A 24549-nucleotide genomic window follows, 5' to 3' on the forward strand; every position below is an offset into this window, starting at 1 on the left:
ACCTATTGAACTTGAGAGTGAGAGCTTATTAATAGAAGTGATCTGAAATCATGGTTGGGTGGCTTTTAGTTGAAACAGAAAAAGACCTTGCTTTTAGTACTTTCTGAACTTTAAACACACACAGACACACAGACACACAGACACACACCACTGGAAAACGGTGCATAGTTACACTGAAGTGTGAGAGGTCATTAGTTCAAGTGATCTGAAATCAGAATTAGCTGTTGTGCAATTAGAGCAGAAAAAAATAATCTCTGCTTTTATTGCTAAGTAAGGACTGTATTTGAGTAATGCAACATCAAGAGATTTGTCCTGTTTTCTTATAAAGTGTCTGTTTATTGTGTGTTGTTTAGTGTCTCACAAAAGGGTTTAAAATCAGGAATTCTATGTGGAATTAACACCTTATAAAGACTTCAGAAAAAAATGTGACAATGAATATATATATGCTCATGTATAACTGAAAAATTGTGCTCTACACTAGAATTTGACACAACATTGTAAAATGACTATTACTCAATAAAAAATGTAAAAAAGTTAAAATTAAAAAAATATATGATAGGGCTCTCTAAAATGCCTGCAATCCACTTTATAATTTGAGACAGATTGGGATGAACTGGGAGTCACAGTTCTGTCTGTTTACAAGGGCACCAATGTTGCAACTTTTTACTCAAGAAGGAAATAAAAAGCCAGCAGCACCGTGGGAAAAAAAAAAAAAAAGACTTCAGTTAAAAGTGGTGAATCTGTTAAGCACATATAAAACAATGGGAATATCCTGAATCAGCAAGTGTGATTAAGATCCTTCAAATTAATATGTATGGAACATACACTAAAGGGTTATTTTTGGATGGAATGATAAAATTTATGCTTTAGTTTTATTTATACAATTAATAAAATATTTCAAATAATTTTAGTATAGGATAAATACATTAAGTAGAATTAATATATCACTATTGTGAAACAGAGTTACAAAGACTTTGAATACTGTGCTTAGAGAAAAGAAATTCCAAATTATGTCCTTTATTTCTAGCAAACTAATTTTTAATAGAGAATGTATATTTTGAAGAGTAGTCAACATATTAAATTATATAATAAAATGTGGCACTGGAATTGTGAGCTTTTAGATGTGATGCTCAGTTAAAAAAGGTCCTACTAAATGGAGGGAGTGAGTGTGTATGAGTGTGTGAGGGTGTGTATGAGTGTGTGAGGGTGTGTGTGTTCACTTGTGCATGTTTGAATGGAAAGCAAAATATATTTTTGAACCATATGATGGTTTTTCAACACTACTCTTCTTATGTGAATGCATGGGTTTAAGGGTGACAGTAAATGAGACTAATGAAAAAAAATCATTAACATGGTTTAAGCCCGTCAGAATTTGGTTATTGGTTATAAAATATTAGTAGCATTTGATTAAATTAAAGTTAATGTCGTTATTGTGCACTGGCTTTGGTGGCTGGTGGATCCTTACAATGAACCTTCATCGTCTGAATCAGACACTTTAGGTTTCTCTCGTATACTTTTCTTTTTGTCATCTTTTCCCTTTAACATCTTCAAAATCCCCCAGGACCACGTATTACTCTTCTCTTCAACCTGTGGCATGGAGCTTTGGAGCACGTAGGCATTGATCAGAATGGAATCATCAGTGGAATGTGAAGACATTGGGTGGACATTCAGAGCTTTTATAATTATTCTGCATTGATTATTCACATAGTAAGCTACTCACTGTATTCAACAAGACAAAGCTATTAAGTACATAGGTCATGGTCTTTGAATACTGCTGCTACTAGGTAAGAAGCAGGTAAGCTATTTTTTCTACTTGGTGGATTTCTCTTGGTTCTTAAAACAGCAAGCTAAGTCAGGATTAAGTTTTAAACATTAATTTGGCTTTACTATAATTAAGATTAAGTAGTTAGTGGATTTAAAAAATTTAAATACATGTTTAAATTTTAAAATACACCATTTCAAAAGTTTAAACACCTAAAGGATTAAGTATTCAATACTGGTTTTGCTACAGATAGCATATGACCTCAATTTATTTGGACTGCCCACAACCTTGATTATTATACAAAGGATAGCCATGCAACTGACAGACTCTCTAGAGATGGTTGTAGAAATAAATTATTGACTGATAAATAAATGATTGGGAAAAGTTTGAAAAACAATCTGCAACACCTGTATCCCCTTAACCCTTTTTCATTTCTCTTCTTTTGACATGGTTGTCAAGGTTCTTCCAAACAATATACCACTTGAAGTGTAATGCAATTACACTTCCTGATTTACTACGGCTGTTAATTAAACATTCAAATAATTTTTGGTAATGTAACAGGAAACATTATTTTCTGCTATTTATTCTAACTGGAAATCAAAACTAAATTTCAGTCTACACAATATTTTGCAGAAAGGCAATTAGCTGATTATTCTTACCTGTCAGCAGCATCCTCCTCTTCAATCCCATCATAAATATCATCATCTGGGGGAGGTGGGAACATCCCTTCATTTGAATTAGGGGTAAAAATCTTCTGTTAATTTTATAATTTGGTCACAATCGGTCACTCAAAATTTGATAATCTGTCATATTTAACCGCAGAAAGCACTCCTCTTTCATATCAACTATTTAAATTAAAAAATACCTTTATTTTCCCACTCTCACAAAGATAGTAGATAAATTAATTGTTTTAAAAAATTGTTTTATAAGGAATTCTTCGAAGTGAAAGGTAACAAAAAAATGAGGGATGATAAAGAGTACTGTGCACTGCTGAGGAAAGGAATAGGGGAAAATAACTATGAGAAAAAGTAAAATTAAATAGGCAATGGAGTTAAATACTTATTGAGGAAAAAGAGGAGGGAGAAGGTGATAAGCAAAAAATTAATTAATACTGAGGAGACATTTAGAAAAAAGATACTGATCAAGATATAAGTAAAGAAAAGCAAAGGAAATGAAAGGTGAATTTGTAAACACTGATAGGAGCTGAAACAAAGGCACGAAAGATGACTTTTCATTTCTTTAATTCATTTCATCAAAGTTAAAAGTTAAATCCTTTCTTGTTTGATTTGTTGTCCCACAGTCTTAGGAATCTTGCTATTTGACAAATATTTATTTAACAAATGCTTCTTGAGTGCCTTCTCTGTACAGAAAGATGTACAATAAACTTGAAATTTGATTTTTAGGATGAGAAGTTTAGCACTGCCAGGTATTAGTAAAATATCCTTATTTTGTTGATGAGATATCAAGGAGTCTCTAGGAGTCATAGCTAAGGTGGCCACAGAAGTCATCCAAACAAGGATACTTCTGAAAGTGAAGGGGGATACTGTTAATAATTGTGCTCAGACAATTGGCAAAAATCAAGACTGCCCTGGGCACACTGGAAATGGAGTCACCCTATGACCCATAACAAACTTGGAAGAAAAGAAGTGATTTGGTCAGGGCCACTCAGTGGCCAGGACTGGACTCTAGGTCATTGGTTTCTAGTCCAGTGTTCTTTCTACCACATTCAGATCCTCCTCATTATCTGCAAATGAAAGCATTTTGTCAATTTACACAAAAACATCGAAGACTTGGAAAACTGCTGATAAAAGTGTGTGGCTTACCTCCACTTCCACTCTGACTGTGGCTAGGGAAAAAAAATAGACAAATTAAATTAAAATATGATTTATTTAGCTATAAGAAAAAGAAGTACATATATTGAACAGTTATATAAAAGAAAAATAACAGTCCAGTCAAACGTTATCAGTATGTTATTTACAGTAGCCAAGATATAGAAGTAATCTGTTTCCATCAGCAGATAAATGGATATAGAAGACACAGTGTACATACACAATGGAATGTTACTCAGGCATAAAACGAATGAGATTTTGCCATTTGCAACAACATGGGTGGACCTGGAGGGTATTATACTCAGTGAAATAAGTCAGAGAGAGAGAGACAAATACTGTACGTTATCACTTATATACTGGATCTAAAAAAATAAAACAAATGAATATCACAAAACAAACAAACTCACAGATATGGAAAATGAACTAGTGGTTACCAGTAGCAAGGGGATGGAAGGAACAGCAGGTTGAGGGGAGAGGCAAGTTCAGGCGAGGGGCTTAAGAGGTACAAACTACTATGTATAAGATAAACAATCTACAAGTATATATTGTACAGCACAGAGAATATAGCCAATATTTTATAATAACTTTAAATGGAGTATAATCTATAAAAATATTGAATCACTATGTTATATACCTGAAACTAATATAATATTGTAAGTCAACCATACTTTAATTAGAAAAAAGTTATCAGATGTTATATGTGAAAAGAAAAGTTGTTCCTTATTGTAACAGATGAGTAGTAACAAAGCAAAAAACAAAACAAAACAAGCCTAATAAGAATCAAGTGAGATTCAGTACTACATAAAGTATTCCAATCATAAGGTTTGTTTCTAGCATTTTCCCATGACGCTGTTTTCAGATTGTACAGTATTATATTATTCCATAGATGGATTTATTAAAAAAGACAGAGTATTATTCCAGAACCACTACTGCATTAAATCCAATTTTCTTTCAGTATCTTATAATCACAGCATTTGACTCTTAGACCAATAGGATTACATTTTTTCAAAGAGAGAACTTAAAAAATTTTGAAATTCTCTTCAGGAGGCTTTTGTATAGTGTGGCTCCTGAATCTCTAAATCCAGATTTCTGCATTTTTTATTTATTTCTATAAGATTCTATATTTTTCCTCTTTTGTAATCATCTGTTTTTTTTTTCTCATTTTCCCCTCTAAAATATGAGTTCTGTGGGCGCAAAGGAAGTGTAGACTGTGAGAACTAAAAGCAATCTCAGACGTCATCTAGTTTATTTTGCAGAAAAGAAACTGACGCTCTGAGGAATTAAGTGACGTGACCAAGCCCACTTTTAATCAGCTGAAGCCATGAGCTAAGAGCCTCAGCATCCTGGCTTCCTGTATGTCATTTTGGCTACACCTCACTGCACTCCCTGTGTCCCTTTTTTGCCTTCTGGATAATCTGCCAGCAACAGATATCAGTCTGATATTACAATCACACTGTCTAATTACACACATCTGATTCCTCAACCTCAAGTTCAGAATAATAGAAATCAGTATGAAGCAAGTTAACCTAGAAATAGAAGCATTCTCTTGCTAACGGAACTTTGTAGAAAAACATGCTCTAAATGTCTTAATATATAAATAAGGAATTGATTTTTGATGAAGTTTAAATATATTCTCTACTTGCTTACAAACTATTTTCTCATTTGTTGTCTTCGACATTTCCCTTTGAGCATGAAGCAAGCTGTTAGAATTCTGTGAAAAATTGCTGCTTTGGTCGATTGCCACCCCTGGCAAATAAAATATATTCTATCTTGGAGATTCTCATACCCAGTTCCCAAAGAAGGGGATTATAATCATCGGGAGCAAAGCCACCATACATTGTTTCATTTCTAGAGCCATTCTCCAATTTCATACACTGGGCTCTCTGGAATAGAAACTATTTGTCAGACAAACTAGAGGCAAGGAGAGGAGAGTGTGAGAAAAGGAAAAGGGAAGGGAGAGAGCAAAGGGTGAGTGGCAGGGAAAAGGCTGGGAAACATACATAGAAGAAAGTTTTTTATGTGACGGAGGAATGGTATTTCCACTTGTAATTTCCTTTTGTTGAACATTTCATATTTATTACAAAAAATGTTTAATTGGTAAGAAAAGGAAAACAGCCGTCAGGACCTGTGCCTTTAAGCTTCCTGTGTGCTCAGAGTCTGAAGTGCTCAGGCAGCTCGCCTTACCCCGGAGGAAACGGGAAAGAGCCAGTAAAGAGTGCAAGGAACCAAGAGGCATCTGGGGGAGGGGGAAGGAGGGGGAGAGGACGGTGCCTTCTCTTATTCTTGCCAGGACAGACTGCCAGCTATACTCAGCATCTTTCTTTGTTCTACTAAGGACAAAGCATGTTCTGTTATGAGATCTCTGCCAGTAGCAGCTGTAGTTTCAAAAAACACTTGTGTAGAAGTGATGTCTCCTCATTCATTTTCTTATTAAATATGCATATGGGAGGAATAGATACCAGTAAATATTGTGGTGCTATCTTTTTTTAAGATAGGAGCATTAAAACCACACACCTCCTCCAAGCCCATTCTACTAAATAGAAGATTCTTTTCCTGCTACATGTTTACTAACTAGAGATGTCTTTTAGAGTTGCAATATGTATGGACTAGACAAAATGGAGATGGTAATAGCATTAGTTTTGGGAAATAGTCACCTATTATGGTAAATAAGGTTTCATTTTAAGGATATCAACCCTTTTTTGTGGATTTATTATTTTTTTCTTGAGTATGTTCATAGTGTAAATATGTCATTTCTTAATATAACTGGGGTTCTTTAATTCCAAAATAATAAGGGAAATGCTTTTTTTTAAGAGATAAAAGATGAACATAAGGTATATATGTTGATAATATACATGGTATGCATACTCATATCCAGAAAATTCTGTAAGTCTCAGAATTTGGCCATTTGGAATGGCAACTGACCCCAAAATTGGCATTTACTCACTCTCAAACTAGGTCAGTGTGTTTCTTATTACTAAGGTCCATTTATGATCTGTAAATTCCAGTGCATACATTGCATGCTTTGATATATGTTGCATAACTTATGGTCATAACCTGGTAAGAAAGCATTGCAGGCTATTATTCATTTTAGAAAGACAAAACTTCCAGAAAGCAACGGAAGTATAATTGATGCCATGAGTTCAAAGACCATTAGAGGGAAATTTAATTCTTCATGTATCTTATAAGTATATTACTATTTTGATCATTTTACATTTTTTAAATGGTTGATAATTAAAACATTTTTTTCTTTGAAACCTGAGTTATGAAGAATGCAGACACATTTGTTCCCAAGTGAAGATCTAGCATGGATCATGTGTTTTGGGATCATGTGAGGGTTTCCCAATAACACAAAGTGGGCATAGAAAAATGAGGGTTCTCACTGTGCTGGAGATTTTCCTCCTCCTTTTCCTTCAACTTGAAGGGCTCATGGATTTACTAGGAAAGGGAGATATTGGAGGAAAGAAGGAATGAAAAAGAAAAGGGGAATGGAAAAGGAAGGAGAAGAAAGGGCAAGGAAGGTCAGAGCTAGGAAAAAGAGATGAGGAGGCATGGAGAAAGGAAGCTGGTAACTGAGAAGGGGAAAAAGGGAAGAAGAGGGATGCAGGACAAGATGGCCACTCTCCACTCTTGGCTCCTCCAGAAAGGAGGTCTTGTTCTGTTCCTCCACCCCAGGAAGGTGTTCCCATAATTCTTGGAATGAATGGGCCATGGAAAGTTGGACCCTTAGTTGATTCCCAGGGATCACGGGGGATTGAGCTTTTACTTTTTTACACTTAAAGAGTAGAGCTGTAGTAAAAAAAAGCATTTTTTTCTGTTACACTTTCAAATATATTTAGACTTAGAGACTTCAGAGCAAAAAGTTTTATATTTTTCAGAGCTAACTTATATTTCATGCTTAATATCTTATGAAATTGTATTTACTTTAGGCGTATCCCTAAGATCAAATCAGAATGAATATTGTAAAACAGCCTTCTGGATTGGCAACACATTTGGCAACTTCCAGCAAATGGCCCATGATATTTCAAGTAGTACTTGATATATACAACCAAAGAGTAAACTAAAAGACTGTGGAGTTTCAAGTGACTTTTGACCCGTAGAGAAATGACTATAAATGGTAATTTAGTTTAGAGATAGAGAGCAGCAGGAAGTACGGAAAGCAAAATTCTAGTATCTTAAAATACATCATCTCTGACAGGGAGGCAGTCTGATTTGCTCTACTGTTTGTATTTACACATACCTGCTAGCATCTGCCTGCTCTGCGACGTCGTCATATACTTCCTGGTCATCTTCAGTAGGTCTTGACGAAAGAGCGCCAAGGGAATTTTTTTTCCGTTTCAAGGAATCATAGTCAATCTCTACAGCAGTTGTTTTAATATAGCCATCTATCAAAAGGGGAACGATTTATGTTCAGGTAACTGCACTTTAACTGTCTTGAAATTGTGAATAAAATACCAATTGCACATTTGCTCTTTAAATTTTCCCTGTATTCCTCTGCTCACGATTCTAATTTATAGACTTCCTGCATTGACACATGTTTCTTCACTGGCCTTCGTCAAATCTTGTGCGGTTGTGGTTTGGGGTAAACCTAGAGTCTATTTTCGAGATTCCAAAGTGATTTACATGAATCATTTTTGCCTTTTAACATCAGTGAAGAACATAATGCTCTTTGCTCCTCCCTGGGATAATATAAATATTTACATGTTTCCCCACTAAGAAGATAACACAGATGAGGGGAAGGTGGAGCTCTACCTAAAATCTTCCCATCTTTGTCTACCCTCTGACATACTCTCAAGTTAATGCTTGTGAGTAGCTTTGGAAGAATTTTCACATTCGCATTGGCTCAAAAAGAAAACACTTTGAAGTTACAGGAAAATGTGCACTCACATGACCCTCTTGCTGTTCTGCCCAGCCATTTCCCTTCGGGGTTGTCTGTGATGCGGATTATTTCAATTTGTTCTCCTTGCTTGAAGCTTAGTTCATTCTTTCCTCCTTTGACATCACAGCAAGCTTTTGCTTGATGGATGACTTGAATAGGGCCTGTTAGCTGCAAAGAGGGAAAAAAAATCACAACAAGCTTCCTTACTATTCAGAAAATCTTTAAGGAATGCGGTTTTGAAAGACAGTATGTCCACCACTTGCCAACCAGCCTATTTCCAACATTTACAGTTTTCAACTAGAAGGTAAGGATGAATGTCATTCCTGGTGAATGTTCCTATAGCAGGGGTTAGGGAAAAATCACAGAGGTGAGGCAGGACTAGCGTAAGCATTGTGCTTGGGGGCCAAGAAAGAGGGGTAGTGATCTGTTGACCTGGGGAACTCTGAACGACTTGCAGAGGAAGCCACTTATAACCGAATACCTGGTATGTATGATAATCCATGCTGAGTGCTACATGTTTTTATGGGGTATGATGGTGGTCTGCTTGGTAGGCAGAGGTTCTTTTCCTCTTTGCTCTGTGCAGTTATTCTATGCAGATGGTTCTCTGCAGGCCTAAAACAGCAGAAGGAGTGTGGTGGTTGCTTGTACTCATGGGAAAAGCATTTGCTTTCTTTTCTTTTCTCAAACTGTGTGGTATTTGTCTATCTGTAAACTTGGAGTAGACATTGCCTGCCATAAACAAGATAGTTTAGAAATAAATTTGTGAATTAAAAAATAGCATACATATACTATGTGAGGTTTTTAAAACTAACATCCTGAATAGTACAGTGGTTTCTTGACAGCAGGGGAATGATCTAGTTTAGAGGCCATGCATCCTAAACTCCTAATTTTCTAATCCTAAATTGGTGTCTTTTCAGCTGACTTCTTGGATCTTTTGATATGCAAATATGCATTGTGATTTTTGAATAAGCTCTGCTTTATTTTATTGAAGTTGTATTGCTACAAATTGTGAGACAGATCATTAATTATGTACCACTAAGAAAGAAAGAAAACAGCTTAATTTAAATGATATGCCAATGATGTTAAGATGTATCCTAATTTCAGAATTTCAAAATGCGAAATATTTAGTCTTAGAATTAATGAAATGTGGTGCTTTGTAACAGTTCTCACACTTATTTCATTTCCTTAATTTTAATATCTATTAACATTTTGTAGAAGGAATATAGCATGTGAAGTCCCAGTCTTGACAAACTTTTGAGTTCATATTTGATGGTATGATTTCTATGCCCTAATTTTTTCTTATCAATATTTATCACTTGAGTATCATTTGAATGAATGAGTGAAACAATGCAAAATTGATTTGTCCAAAGGAAATACAAGGAAATGTTTCACATAATCCCTTCAAAACTATAAACCATCTCTTCATAAAATGTGTTATAAAGATTTTCATTTAAGAAATTAATTTTTCATATTTTCTACTTGAAAAATATAAACATTGATATCCATACATTCTGTATGAGTAAAATGTTTTAATATTTATATTGTAGTGTTAATTTTACTTATATATAGTAAGCAAAACTTAACAAGAAGCTATAATAGATACAATGACTTATATGCATTATTTTATTTAATTCCATAACAAACTTTCAAGAGAGGTATCATTTACTCACTTTAAAAATAAGATCTGAGGTTCAGAGAAGTTTACGTGTAAGCCCATGGTCACATAACTCACACGTGCAGCTAGAATTTGAATCCACATTGTTCAACTAACTCCAAGCTTTATATTTTCCCTATGCCCTGCTGTTAAATCTTTGTTTTATGATAATACATATACTGGGAAGTTATATATAAATCACATTTTTTACAATCCAAACCATGTATTAAATGTTCTGGAGGAATTAAATATTTAAAGGAAACTTGATATGAATTCTTTTTAAAGTGAAGAATAGGTTTGTAGCTCAGCCGACATACAGACCTACACCACATGGACCATGTCACCAGAGATGGAGTAGCCAAGAGAGGAGAGCCTGCAAGTGCAGTGTTAGTGGCAGTAGTAACAGAAGTCACACAATTAGAAGTTAGAAAGCAGAGAAGAGAGAGGTCAGAAATCCTGGTGGATGAAGAAGGAAGAGAAACAGTGGGTATCAGAAGTCAACATGTACAAAGGCTTAAAATAAAGTAAAAAGGTCTGGATACCAGCAGTTAGAGTAGCTCAGAGGACTTTATCCTGAGACCAGTCTGGTTAATCCAGAGACACTTTTGCCCCTGGCACCCTGTCGTTCATGCCACAGGGATACAGACATGTGTGGTCCCAAGTGCCTGTTGCGTGTAGGTTAACATGAAATGTGTAACGAGGAGAACCAAGATGGGTTTGAGTAATTGACATAAAATTTCCTGAGCTCCTGCCATATTTTATTTGGATTTTATCCAACTTATAAGCCACCGTTTTTTGTTTGGATTTCATTGTATTACATTTTTAGTGCTGGGATAAAGGAGTGTATTGGACGACAACATTACTGTTATGAAGGCAGTTACTCTTTAGAAACCAAAGACTGAGTAATTCTCCAACCATGTTAAGGTTTCAAAACGGGTGCCCCCTTTTGTGTGAAAGTTCTAAAAAAAGGTTTCACTTTTTCACCCAACAGCCAGCAAGCTCTTACTTTAAATTTCTTCTTTATTTCTTGCTCTTTCTTTTCTCTCTCTTTCTGTTCCTTTTTCTCCAGCTCTAGTCTCTTCTTTTCCTCCTTTTCCCGTTTCTTCTCTCTTTCTTTGGATGCTTCTCTGTGGATAAAGATTGTTAGGTTGCTTCAGCGTCCTCTGGCATTGATGGGTTAGGGCTCACCATCCTGAGAGGCTTCTACCCATGACAGAGGATGGTATCTGAAGTAGAGATGAAGGCACAAAGCCAAGGCTTCTCAAAATTTTCCTGGGTGTGTGAGAGTGTTCTTCAGACCAGTAGGAGGCACACAAGTGAGGGTGCCCTCCAAAGCCTCTGCTTCCCTTACAGCTGTGCCAGCAAGTGGAAGGCACTGCTCATAAGGCCCTGTTCTTACAGCATGTTGGCATGAATAGTATTAATCTCTCTCTCTCTCTCTCACATGCGTATGCTCGCTGGTACACGGGCACCCACAAGTCTGTATGTGCAAACCTTTGTTCAGAAACTTTAGTCAGAATTAGTCGAGTAAGCACTGGGTAGAGAAAATTAAGATATGTGAATCAACAAAAGACAAAATAAGATAAACATATTCGTTTCTGCTTTCACTCATTTTCCAAGAAATTTCTTAGTCCTGGGCTACCCAGAAACCCATTTTGGAACTATTTTTAACGTCTTTCTGCTTTAGCAGGCTGAAACTTTGGCATCTGGGGCTGTGTTACATGGTCTCACAAAGCACCCTTGGGAGGTGAAGCACTACCTCAGGGAAGACACTGTAACCTAGACATGAATTTATTTGCCCAAGGACACACTGAGAGCAAGAAATACAGATTCCTGGCCTGTGATTCCCTGCCTGCGGTCTAGCTCCGGGCCTCTGCCCTCTCAGACAATGGCATTTTAACAGAGTCCTCTGCAAAATCCTCAGACAAGAAAAGAATCTTTAATCCTTTGTACTGAACTAAGGGTTATGATTACATGCCCATCATTTGAACAGTACAGATTTCCCCTCCTCTTAGTGTTGACTGTCCCTCTGCTCTCCTTCATGATCATCATTATATTCATCTTAGAAGGAAAATATCAAGGTGAAAAAATGTAACCCATACATGTCTTCATATGTTTCTCCTTCACTGTCTTGTTCCTGTTGAGAAAAACATGAATAATGATTAGTTTTAATTATTCAAAAAGGGAACATACATATATTATGTGGCTCCAACACTCAGTAAAACAAGCATAAATTTAAGTGTATGTAAATTCTGCTCGTTTAAAAAAACTTTTTTTTTGTTTTTAGAGACAGACTTGGAAAGAAAGCACAAAAATATTTCATTTTAAATCCTGCTATATATTTCAGATGTGTATCCAGATTTAAGTGTGTGTTCAGTGCCACAAAATTACTCTGAGTCACTGTAATGATTGGTGTTTAATGTCTCAAGCATTTTCGATGAAGTGAGATTACAAATGGAAATACATCACCATTACTCATAAGAATTTTCATTTGCTGGTTTATACCAATGGAAAATGATTCATAAGAAATGTTAAATATTCTAGTTACAGCAATATACTCTGACAAGGAAGAAAGAAACTGACCTCATCTAGATTTCCAGTACCTAAGGTGATAAAAAAGAAAAAGAGAATACAATTTAATATACTATAACTAAGAAATGCTTTAATACAAGATTATTAAATATAATATAATATTCAAAACATTCATAATCTAACAGAACTTACAGTTTACCGAAGGTAGAGAAGTATTAAATAGAATATGTGATTTAGATCTTTCTATGGCTTTTCAAAATCTTTTAATTTAATTACAAACTCATTTCATTGGTTTTCATAAAATAATGCAAAAGCCAAAAAATAATGAAGACACCCTTCATTCTTTTTATGAAAGGCATGCGTTTAGTTTTGTGGGCTTGTGTGGAATAAAGGTATTACCAGAAAATCACAATTCATTTATACTTTTTGACTTATTTGTTTCCAAGGCTTTGCTTTCATGTATCAAACAAATCAAGTTAATTTAATTTTTTTAAAAGATATTTTACTGCTCAAGGGTTTAGTAAATATCAACAAATTACAAGGTATTAAGACATAAGCTAAAACAATAATAATAAAAGCAGTGTGGTTGATTTAGGAACAAACAGACCTGGAGCAGAGAGCCCAGAGACAGATCCACAAATTTACATATACACAAATATACACACACACGTAATGCATACAGTAACACACCTATGTATGCAAAAACAGAAACACACCAACAGAGTTAATATAGTAAAGGTGGCACTATAAATTAATGAGTAAAGGGTAGATTTCAGAGTATAGTAATGGGAAAACTGGCTTCACACACACAAAAACAAATCTCAATTTCTACTAAATCCTCAAAGGTGGACTGCAAAGAGATCAATGACCTAAAATTAAGGGAAAACATTCATAGAAGAAAATAGAAGATGTTATTTTTATGTCCTAGGGCTAGGATTTCTTAAATAAAACTTAAAGAGCATAAATAAGTTACAAAGTAAAAATGAATGAATTTGATTATATCAAAATTTATTTCTGCTCTGTGAAGGACAGCATGGACTAAGAGAGAAGATATTTGCATTGTCTGCAACTGACATAGGATTAATACCTGGAATACAAACAAACTCCTGCAAGTCAACCAGAAAACGATACCAATCCCAAGGAAAAACATGGTCAAAGGATAGGGACCTGCAATGTACAGAACAGGAAACCACACGGGCTAATAAACAAATCAAGTACTCAAACTCAATAGCAGGCAGAGACATGAAAATGAAATGGGACATCATTTTATACACATAGGGCTGGAAACAACTGGAAGGCTGCATAATACCATGCACTGATGAAAGGCAGGCCTCTCGGCATCTTCAAGCCCTGTGATGGGCGTATACACAGACGCAGCTCTTCTGGAGAGCACCCTAGTCTTATCCAGTCAAAATGAATACTCCATAACTTAGGAGCAGCCATTCTACTGCTGGATATACATCTGAAAGAAAGTCTCTCAGAGGTCCAGATGGAGATATGAACAAGAAGGTGCACTGAATTATTATTTGTGGTGCCAGTGAGTTGGAGGTAAAACGTGAATGCATATCATGGAGTGCTGTGCAGCAGTTAACAGAAACAAATTAAATGTACATATCCAACATGGATGGATCCTCCAAACCACATTATGCGGAGTATAAAAAAAAGAAAGACCAGAGTGAGCTACAATATACTGTTCATGTAAATTGAAATATATACGTACACATACAAGGAATATATGCAAAGAATACATACAAAAGACACATACACATTAATTATACTAGAGTATATGTCTCTGGTAAGGGGAAGGAAGGAAAAGGGTTGGTTCATGGAGATAAAAGGGAATAAACAAATAAGTAAAACAAGAGAGGGGTCTTACATGGACTAATGATGATAATTACCCATTAATAACCCTATGAGAATAATTAACTCAAACTTCTATATCTGAGGTAACAAATTAATAAACATCTTTTAGTCACTTACCATCAGAGTGCATGACATTATCTTGATTGTCTTCATTAACAGAGCTTCTGAAAACAAAAAAGAAAAAGTGAAAATGGAAAAGTAGACACTCAGCTTACAATGAAAAAGAAAAATGAATAAAAGGATCATTCTTGGAGAATTCTTTTCTCTTTCATATCTGCTCTGATTTAAAACTTCAGAAGTCAAAGGAATAGGTGTTAGCCTTATGTTTATGCTGCTACTGCTGCAAAAGAAAAAAAAATGGAGAATCGGGGAGCTTGAGTACAGCACATTCAAAGTGAACGCCTACAATTAATCCATTGCTCCAGGGCAGTAATATTTTCTGTTACAATGGCAGTATATCAGTAAGTCAGTTCTGGGGTTCTGAAGGCATATGATGGTCTTGTGGTACAGACACCAAAGAGCACTAGTTCTCATCCTGACTCCTTCACCTTTTCCAGATGTTCTCCACCCGGCTTCGCTTCTATCAGTTGTGACTTGGACTCCAAGGTGCTTCATTCCAAACCATTCACTCCAACTGCTCTTATCAGTAAATACTTAGGCCCCACAAGTCCTTAATGATTTATGGGAGCATCTATATTTTCTATGTTTAGTGTTAGGTTGATTAGCATAGCTGGGGAAAATTGCCATTTTACTGATTCTGGATATTACAAATAATTAGCATTCAATATCAGCTGTACCCGAGCACTCTTCTAGAATAGCATTACACTATTTATCTAGTCAACCCTCTCTTGCATCATCCTTCTCAAAGGCTATTCAAAACCTTCACTATTTCCCTCAAATCTTCTATTCCTCTCCTCTCCCCTATCAACAGATGATCTTGTTTCTTATTTCACTGGTAAAAGAGCAGTTATTGGGGACAGACTCTCTTAAGAAAATACCTTCCTTTAATCCACAAACTTATCTACAGTGATTCCTTTCCTTACCTCCCCCTAAGTTCTTCTCCACCTGTGTTCTGAATCCTATCTGAATTATTGGTTATGTCACTCCTTTTATTCCCTTTTGTGTGTCAGCATATTATTTATTATTATTATTTTGTTCCTCTTTTTTCACTCCCCATCCTTAAACATCTCAGTCTTGTTTTCTCCCTCAGCCCAAGTGACTCATTCATAAAGGACCAACACTTCTCTTGACCTTTCTAAATCCTCCACATCACGAAAAGATCATCCTCCTTTTCCCAGCCAAAGTAGAGAAAGCTGTCCATATTCACCAACTTGACTTCCTCTCCTCTCACTCATTTCTTTATTGACTAACAATCTGGCTTCTACTGGCAATCCTTCACTGAAACCACTCTTAGAAGACTTAATTACCAAATCCACTAAACACTTCTCAGCCTGCATCTTACTTCATTGCTTCTGGCCCTTAACAGTATTGGCCATTTTGCCTTTCTTGATCCTCCTCTGTTTCCATGAGAAATCTCTCCTGGCTGACTTCTTGTCTCTCTGGTCACTATCCCATAACTTCCTCTGCGGGTTAATTTTCTCTGACTTCCCCTTTAAGGGATAGTGTTCGTTTGTGTTCTGGTCTTGGCTTCCTCATTTTTTTTTTTTCACTCTACATTTGCCCCTAAATGGCCTCATACACCCCCACAGCTTCACATCCTATCTTAATGTTGGTGACTTCCATACTGAAATCTCTAACACAGGCCTCCCTTCTGAGTTTCAGACTCATCTATCCATCTATCTATCAATCTGTCAATCTATCTATCTATCTACCTATCCATCTACCTATCGATCTTTATTTGTATGTCCCACTGCCGGCTCTATATTAACATCCCAGAAGCTGAGGTTTCCCCTGTTTTATCCCAGCCTAAACCTGTTTTTCCTACTAGGTTTCTTACCTCGGTGAACCGCACCACAATTCACATATCCTCCTAAGCCTCAAGTCATCCATTATTTCTCACTGTTCTTCAGTCCCACATCAAATCAATCAAGTTCTGCATATTTAACGTCACCTATAATTCACTTCTCCTTCCATTTCTCTCCTCTGTCCTGCTAGACACAAGACCAGGACTCTGTCATCTCTCATGTGGACTTTTACAGGGGCCATCTGAACAGTCTCCAATGATGAGAATTACTCTTCATCTTTTCTACCCTTACAGTCCCTCCTTCACACTGCTGCCAAAGCGACTGAAATATGATTCTGTCAATGTCATATTCAATACTGTAGCCACTTAAAGAATTAAGAAAGAGTGTTACTTAAACCCAGGAGATGCCAACTGCAAAATTATCATTGTTTAAAGAATATGGGGGGCAGGGGAGCAGTGGGCACAGCTCAGTGGTAGAGCGCATGCTTAGCATGCACGAGTCCCTGGGTTCAATCCTCAGTACCTCTATGGAAAAAAAAAAAAAAAAAAAAAAGAAAGAATGTGAACTGGAAGTGCCTTGTTATCACTGAGACCATAAAAAAGGGCTTAGTGGGTACACTTGTGACTCAGGAAGAATTGCCATGGACATGCATGTCTCAGTTTCCCAAGATGATAAACATATGTGATCATAAACTGTTATCTAATAAACTCACTTTAAAAAAATTGAGCATTTAAAATTTAACATATGTGTGTGTGTGTGTATATATATATATATATACACACACACATACATCTTATTGTTTAGTTAAATGTAAAGACCCAGTTAGATTGATCTTGACATGACATTTGTTTTTCTTAATGAGCCTTTTTAGATCTTGGAAGATTCAGAATTAAATACAGAAACAATGAAGTAATTCAAACCCATGGTACAAAAATCTGTGAAATAAATTTTCTAATCATTGGGACAATATATGTGCGTCCAATACTTTCAGTATTTGTAGTATTTAAGAAGATTTGTTACAGTAGATATTCAGTTGGATATTCTGTGTCACATCATTTAAAAATTTGTGAGTTAGGCTTTATCATTTTGGTTGAAAAGCAAGGACTCTAAGGGCTGAGTGTAGAGGCTGATGATCTCACAGAAGAGAATCAGCCAAAATCAGGAGCTCTTAATGAAAGAATACACCATCACCTAGGAAGGAGTCTTACCTAAGTAAACAAATTAATTAATTAAAAAAATAGAACTAAATTTGATCAAGCCCCCCTCTATATCCAATTACCAATTTGCAGGAAACGCAGAGGAACGGGACCACATAAGCTGTGCTACAAGGAAGCAATCAGCACCGTCTAGACTGTGGGCAACAATAAGGCCCCCAAACAACGTGATTTGTTCAACAAATAAGTCTCAATAAATAAAAAGAAAGTAATAGAGGGTGAACCTATAGCTTGAAAAAGGATTACAAAACATACAAGCTATAGACTTTGCTTAGATTCTAATTCAAACAAACAAAAAACCAACATGATTTAAGAGACTATTGGAAATTTGAACAACGACGTGCTGTTTTATATGAATACATACAGTCTAATTTCGGGGATACTGACTGAAATATTTATGGGTGTAATTATATGATGTTTGGTATTAGTTTCAAAATAATATGAGAAGAGGGAAGTAGGTAGGGCACAGATGAAAAACAAGATTGGTAATGAGTTTATAATTGTTGAAGTTGGGGAAGGGGAAATGGGGTTCATTATACTACTCTCCCTGCCTTTCATATGCTTAAAATTTTTCAAAATAAATTATGTTCCTTAAAAAGTATAAGAAAAATCCAATTGCAAATGCAGGTCGAATATTTAAGAGAACCGGATGTGGTTTAATAGACTTAGAAGACTCATTTATGTTCTTGGGAGGGTTTTCCTTGGTGGAGTTATTAAATTTGTTCAGTGAAGTATTGGAAATGCTTAAAAATAAAATTCATATAAATTTATACATGAAATGTAAAAGGTGTAAGGGAGTTTAATTACCTAAATTTATTATAAATATAACTATTGATTTGCAAGAATTTAGTCTGAGTTGTCCAATCATTAATCAAAGATCCCCCTGAATTATTTTTATTTAATAAAAACTACTAGATGTAGAAATAGGGTATACTAAGTTATATTATGTGAATTTAAGTACTTAAATTAGGACTTTGCATTATTAACTTTAATGAATATTAATTAAAAGCACAAGATGTAAATACTTTAGACTTCAAAATACAGTGACATTCTACAGAATAACATCGACAGTCATTTTCAAGGTTTATAGGTTCTTAAGATCAGCCCTGGTCTTTTGCAGATTTATTTGGCATATTTCCTCTTCTAACATCATCTTCACATATTCATACTGAATTAATTTACTTATTCTCTGAACACTCCCTGGTTTCTCGTTCCTCCATGCTTAGCCCATGCTGTTTCCCTTCTCTGGAATGATCCTTCCTCATCATCATCCCCTGCTTGTGGCTCTCCTTAATCTATAAGCTTCTTCTTAAACACCCGCTCCTCTGTGAAGTTATCCCCAACTCCCCCAAGCTCACACAGTTGCTGCCTCCACATGTCATACATGGCTCCACCATAGTGATGGTCCCGTGTTACTATGACTACAGAGGACTCGCTTGCAGGTCTCTCTTCCTCCTGCTAGACCATAAGCCCTTTGAAGAAAGAGATGATCACTTTGTTAATTTAGTTCTATGACTGCCATTTTTAGGAAGCTATTAGAGTAACTCCTGTTAGGTACAGGACTTTGATTTTTTTTTGGATAAATAAATGATGTCCTAGTAGTACTAAGAAACTAACATTTATTCCTAAAGTGAATTGTTTATTATCACTTTTGAAAAGGAATATTAAGTCAAAAAGACTACTGGTCTTGCAGTTTACTTCCTGAAACACTGGATGAATAATAGATATTTGCAAAAGGAAGGGTCTCTGCATAGCACATTCAATGTGTGTCTGCACTTTAACGCAAACCATTTATTGCTTGTGGGTAATGTCTGCATGTTCACATTTATTCATGGACCCAACATTATGGCATATACATTTTAGTTAATTTTGTATACGTCTGACTTCACCGTATGTAAAATGTTAAAATATTCACTAAATATGAAATAGTGTTAAGAATAGGAATAATAGTGAAGAATAAAACGGAGAAAGATGAGGGGGAGACATAGGTAATGTCATGCATAGACTCAGATCAAACTGTCACCAACTGCTCAAAAAAAAAAAGCATTGAGAAAAGCTCCAAGTAGAGATAAAGAGAAAAACAACAAAACTAGTCACAAGCAAGTCATAGAAAAATAAGCAGAGGGAGCTGGTAAGGAAGAAAAGGAAGCTTATAAGCTGTTACAATAATATGTCTATTCGAGAAAGCCTTCCACCATAGCTCTTTGTTTTTATGCCTTAGTGTGCAGAATTAAATAGGGAAAGCAAAATTGATTTACTCTCACGACTGTCATGTTTATAAAGCTATCAGAGCTCTATTTCCTGACTTTTAAAGATGTGAAGCTGTTGACTTTTATACTTATTTGCTATTCACGACCTTTATTCATGACTTTAGCTTTTACATTGTCAGTTAATGTTTTAAAGAAGAAGGAGGAAATCTAAGTGACACACAAAACTTGTTCTAAACCTGCCCTCACTGAGAATGGAAATCCCTTGAACTCTTCCCTGGAACACGTCTTCTGGTATTTAATGCATGAGGAGTGATAAAACTATGACTTGTTTAAGCCAATGCTTTCCACATGGACTTAGGTAAGACTGTCTGGGAATGCACCACTGATATGGCAAGTCTCAAATTCTGGAAAATGTTAAGCATTTCTAATTATTAAAAAGGTTATAATGGTAAATTCTTACTTATCCTCTAATTTTACAGTCAGAAAATAAAATACCTTACACTAAGAACGACAGCAGGGTAAAAACTGTTTAACCATTCCTTTTCCAGCCTGAGTCACTTCCATTATTTATTATTTCTTCTTACTTCCTGTTTCCTGTTTCATTACTATTAACAACAATGTAATTTATTTTGTATACCAAAATATTCAGCCATTGGTTCTGAATTATACTGTTAAAATTATAAGTCATTTTAAAAAATGGTACCAAGAAGTGAGTTACCCTAAAGATGTTGATCTGAACCCTGAAAATGATAAACAAGCCCTTTTGACCCCTTTCGGTCCATTCGTCTTTCGACATCTGAGTGAAAGAGCTGAAAAGGGAACTAGCTGATTTCTGACCACTAGGTGGGGAAACGATACAATTTAAAATACGATATAACTTCAGCCTCAACTATTTTTGTTTAAAGATGTTTATTATTTCCAATTCTCACTTGCCTCCAATCCTTCACATTCTTAAGGCATCCTGACCTGCATGACATAATTACCAGTGACTTCTGGGAAGCAGGCAGGTGATCAAGGCCACGCTATCTCCTGAAATTCTTTCTTTGATCCCAATGAGAGATTCAGTTTCTTGCCTTAAGCAATACAGGCTCTCCACCCCGAAGAACTGTGAGCCTTATCGGTCATTTATGCCCTTGGGAAGACAGTCCCTCCCTCACCTGAGCGCTAGTTACTGGTTGTTCTAGTCCTTGGTTCTGGGAATTCTCCCCTCTCCCCATCATTTCCCCCTCGTTCCTGCTTGTCTCTCCCACAAGCATACAAACATGCTGTTATTTCTTCCATCTTAAAAAAAAAAATCTCAATTCCACTTTCCTCACCAGTTACTGCCCCATTTTTTTGGCTTCCTTTTTCTCCTTTAAACAGTCGTCTGTAATTGCTCTTTCCATTTCCTCTCCTTCCAGGCGCTTGTAAAGCTATTGCAGTCAGGCTGTAACCCAGCTACTCCCCACACATCACCCACGCTGACCTCCACGCTTCTCACTTATTTGGCCTTTAGCAGCTGATCACTGTCTCCTCCCGGTAATTAGGTCTTTACTTGGCTTCCAGGACACTACACTCGGGGTTTTTCCTACTTTCTTGGTTGCTCCTTTTTATTCTCCTTTACTGAGTTTTCTTCTCCCAGGCCTAGGAGAGTTCGAGTGCCCCAGGGCTCGGTTCTTTTCTAGTTCTACTCACTTCCTTGGTGATCTTAACAGTCTCGTGGTTTTAAGTATGGATTTATATGCCCCTGATGCTCAAATATGTTATTTTTAACCCAGAATCCATTCCCAAACTCTTCATTTCTTATCCCCAGTTGCCTCCTCAACAACTCCAAGACTTGGATGTTTAAGAGACACCACATGCTTAACATAGCCAGGCCCTCCTGACCGTCCCCAGCCCCAAACCTGCTCATCTTCAGCCTCTCCCATTTCAGTTGATGGAAACATCATCCTTGCAGTTACTCAGGCCCAAAAACCTTGAAGCCACCTTGGGTCCCCTTTTTCTTTCATACCCCAAATCCAAATTCTGTTGTCTTTACCTTTAAAATATGTCCAGAATCCAGACCCCTCTCACCACCTCCATTGCGCCATCCTAGTTAGAGCCACCTCCACATCTTGCTTGCATTTCTGCATTATCTGCCTAACTGGCTTCTCTTCTTCAATGTTTGCCTCCTGTCTCTTTTCAGACTGCTGTTCAGGTGATATTTATAAAACATAAGTCAGAAAACCTCACTGCTCTGCTCAGGCTCTTTCAGTGCTTCCCGTTTCACTTAGGATAAGAGCCACGGCCTCTGTCGTGACCTGCAGGGTCCTGCACGAGCTGAGTGTTTTCCACTATCCTTCTCTTGTTCATCTACTCCAGCCCAGGCTCCCTGCTTCCGGGTCCTTGAACGTTCTGGAATGGTCTTCCTCCAGATATCTGCATACCTAACTCCTTCACTTCCTTGAGTCTTTGCTCAAGCATAACTTCCCATAAAGGGAGCTACCCCCACCTCTCTCTTTAGAAGTTGCAACATGCTGTCCCCAGCTCACCCTCAAACGACACCACCTAACCCTGCTCTGTTTTCTCCCAGAGCCCTTGATAGTTCCTAACATACTATATCCTTTATCTGTTTATTATTTTTATTCCTTGTGCCTCTCACCCCCTGTTTTATGTGGGCAACCATCTTTATTTTGTTCTCTGATATTCCCTGAATTCTTACTAGAAAGACACAAAGTAGGGGATGATTACTATTAATTATTGCATGAATTAAAAAAACCTATTAGATCTTGACCCGAGTGTGGCCAGTGATTTGCGGTGGGGGATGGAGGAGCCACGTTTGCAGGATGCAGAGGGAGCACCTGGGAACACCCATGTGTGAGTTTGGAAGGCTGGTAGTATGAGGAAAAACACAGAAACACTCATCTTTCACAATTTTACCTAAAGATCATCCCATAAATTTCCCTCTCACATGAAATATAAATTTGTAAGTCTGAATATCAAGACCCATTTTACTTTCATTTCCTCTTTGTGTTTTATCTAGCTTCCCCTACTTGGGCAAAAGTTTCCAACCCACATATTTCTTCATTTCGGATTTTCCTTGAGCTCTCTGATGGGAGCTTGAATGTCTTTCACTATACATCACATTTTTACTTTTTGGGGAAAAAAAATGTTATAGATGTCCCTTAGCTTTCATTCTCTGTGTTCTCCCCATCTGACAATTAACTTTCAGATACTCCAACTCTAGCTTATCTAGGCAATGTAACATTTAAGATTCTGGTTTCTTTCCACCTTTTTTGTTTGGAGAGTGTGCATTTTGAGGAGTTGGTGACTCTAAGATGAATCAGACCTTCTAATTAGGAGTTCTCCATAAAAAGGAAATAGGAATGAAGTAAAGTTTACTACAGTTGGTGGCTTTTACTAATTTCTTATGAAAACAATATTACAAGTAAGAATTTGAGCTTGGCTGGTTAGCAGGCCCTTTTCAACTTTCCTGCAAAGGTGGGAAACTGACCAACATCCATACGATGTTCGGTCCAGGTTATAGGACTGTTTTTGAAATGCTTTCTTCCTGCTAAATTTTTAGCCCTCGCTTTATCACAATGGATTCTAAGGGAAGAGGTTTACAGGAAAGAGTTAACAGAGCAGGCCTGAAGCTGCTCTTTTTAAAAGAATCTGCTATCAAGATTGGCTGTCAGCTTGTATCTGGGAACTCAGCTCCTAAAGCATTCCCTGAATGGATAGGAAAAGTTGCCTAATGATGAGTCCTTTGCTGTGCTTGGACTGTACAAACCACGTGACTTATGGTAAATACCCGCGTTCCTTTCAGAAGTCTGGGTATTTTGGTAGTTGCTAGGCAGAAGGTAGGTGTGTAGGTGCCAGATCTCAGCAAAAAGCTGCCTCTAATGGGCTTCCTTCGGATGCAACATTATACATGTATTGCATTTTTGTAGCTGGAGGAAGGAGCAGTCTGACTTTGTCTACTCCCAGGTTCAGAAGAAGAATGTGACTGCGGTAAATCTTAGCCACGAGTACCACCATACATTGAGACCCATGTGTCCAATGAGTGGATCATTAAACATCTGGGTGGTCTAGAGGGCTCCCCAGATAGTAGGACTCGTGCCAAATACTCCTCCTCTCCATTTCTTCAATCAAATAGTTACTAGTCTTTATATCTTATGAGTGATCAGGAACTCATGCTCAAGGTATTTATTGAAATTTCTCTCTAGAATTAGACAGGATTCTGAAGCCTCCTGGGAGCTAGTAGCTGGGATAGAGTCATGTGATAAAGTTCCAAAGTACTAAGGTTAAAATCTAATGGGTCAAATTCATCAGAATAGGAAAAAAATTAGGAAAAAGACACACGATTTAATACATATGAAAGGAAAGTAATTTACACAGAAATCAAGTGTATATAGAAACAAATGACACAAATATTTATTCGGCACTTATGTGTTTGTAGGCAGATGGCTTACACCTGTATTTGGTAACTGGATGTCATAAACTCAAATGCCTGGAAAGGCATGCGGTTAAGATAAATGCACAATGCAGGTTTTATATAAGATAGTAGCCACTAAGCTGCTCTAACACCTTCTAGTTAGTTGGAGTTATGCCTTTAATCCACGCTCCTCCTCCCAAAAAAGCATAATAAAGTGAAGCATAGTGGTAGCTATCCATGTCAAGTTGTTTTCAACCCCTAGTCTAAATTGTAATCAACAGCATCAAA

The 24549-nt window shown here is 36.7% G+C and overlaps 1 protein-coding gene across 6 annotated transcripts in view; it reads right to left on the reverse strand.

Annotated features, from left to right (window-relative positions):
• The window catches only part of FYB1 (FYN binding protein 1), a 142589-nt gene that overhangs the window by 19192 nt on the left and 98848 nt on the right, over positions 1–24549 (reverse strand). For 5 of the 6 annotated variants that reach the window (XM_010957178.3, XM_010957162.3, XM_010957153.3 and 2 more), the window contains 9 exons: positions 14634–14680; positions 12705–12724; positions 12224–12258; positions 11128–11248; positions 8476–8635; positions 7829–7973; positions 3586–3608; positions 2422–2488; positions 1466–1600 (listed from right to left, as the gene is read on the reverse strand). In XM_010957178.3, coding sequence (XP_010955480.1) covers positions 1466–1600; positions 2422–2488; positions 3586–3608; positions 7829–7973; positions 8476–8635; positions 11128–11248; positions 12224–12258; positions 12705–12724; positions 14634–14680 — 753 coding nt within the window. The remainder of the gene's footprint in view (positions 1–1465; positions 1601–2421; positions 2489–3585; positions 3609–7828; positions 7974–8475; positions 8636–11127; positions 11249–12223; positions 12259–12704; positions 12725–14633; positions 14681–24549) is intronic. The other variant, XM_074357333.1, reaches the window with a different exon arrangement.

This window comes from Camelus bactrianus, chromosome 3 (assembly GCF_048773025.1).
Source record: "Camelus bactrianus isolate YW-2024 breed Bactrian camel chromosome 3, ASM4877302v1, whole genome shotgun sequence".
NCBI classification, from domain to species: domain Eukaryota; kingdom Metazoa; phylum Chordata; class Mammalia; order Artiodactyla; family Camelidae; genus Camelus; species Camelus bactrianus.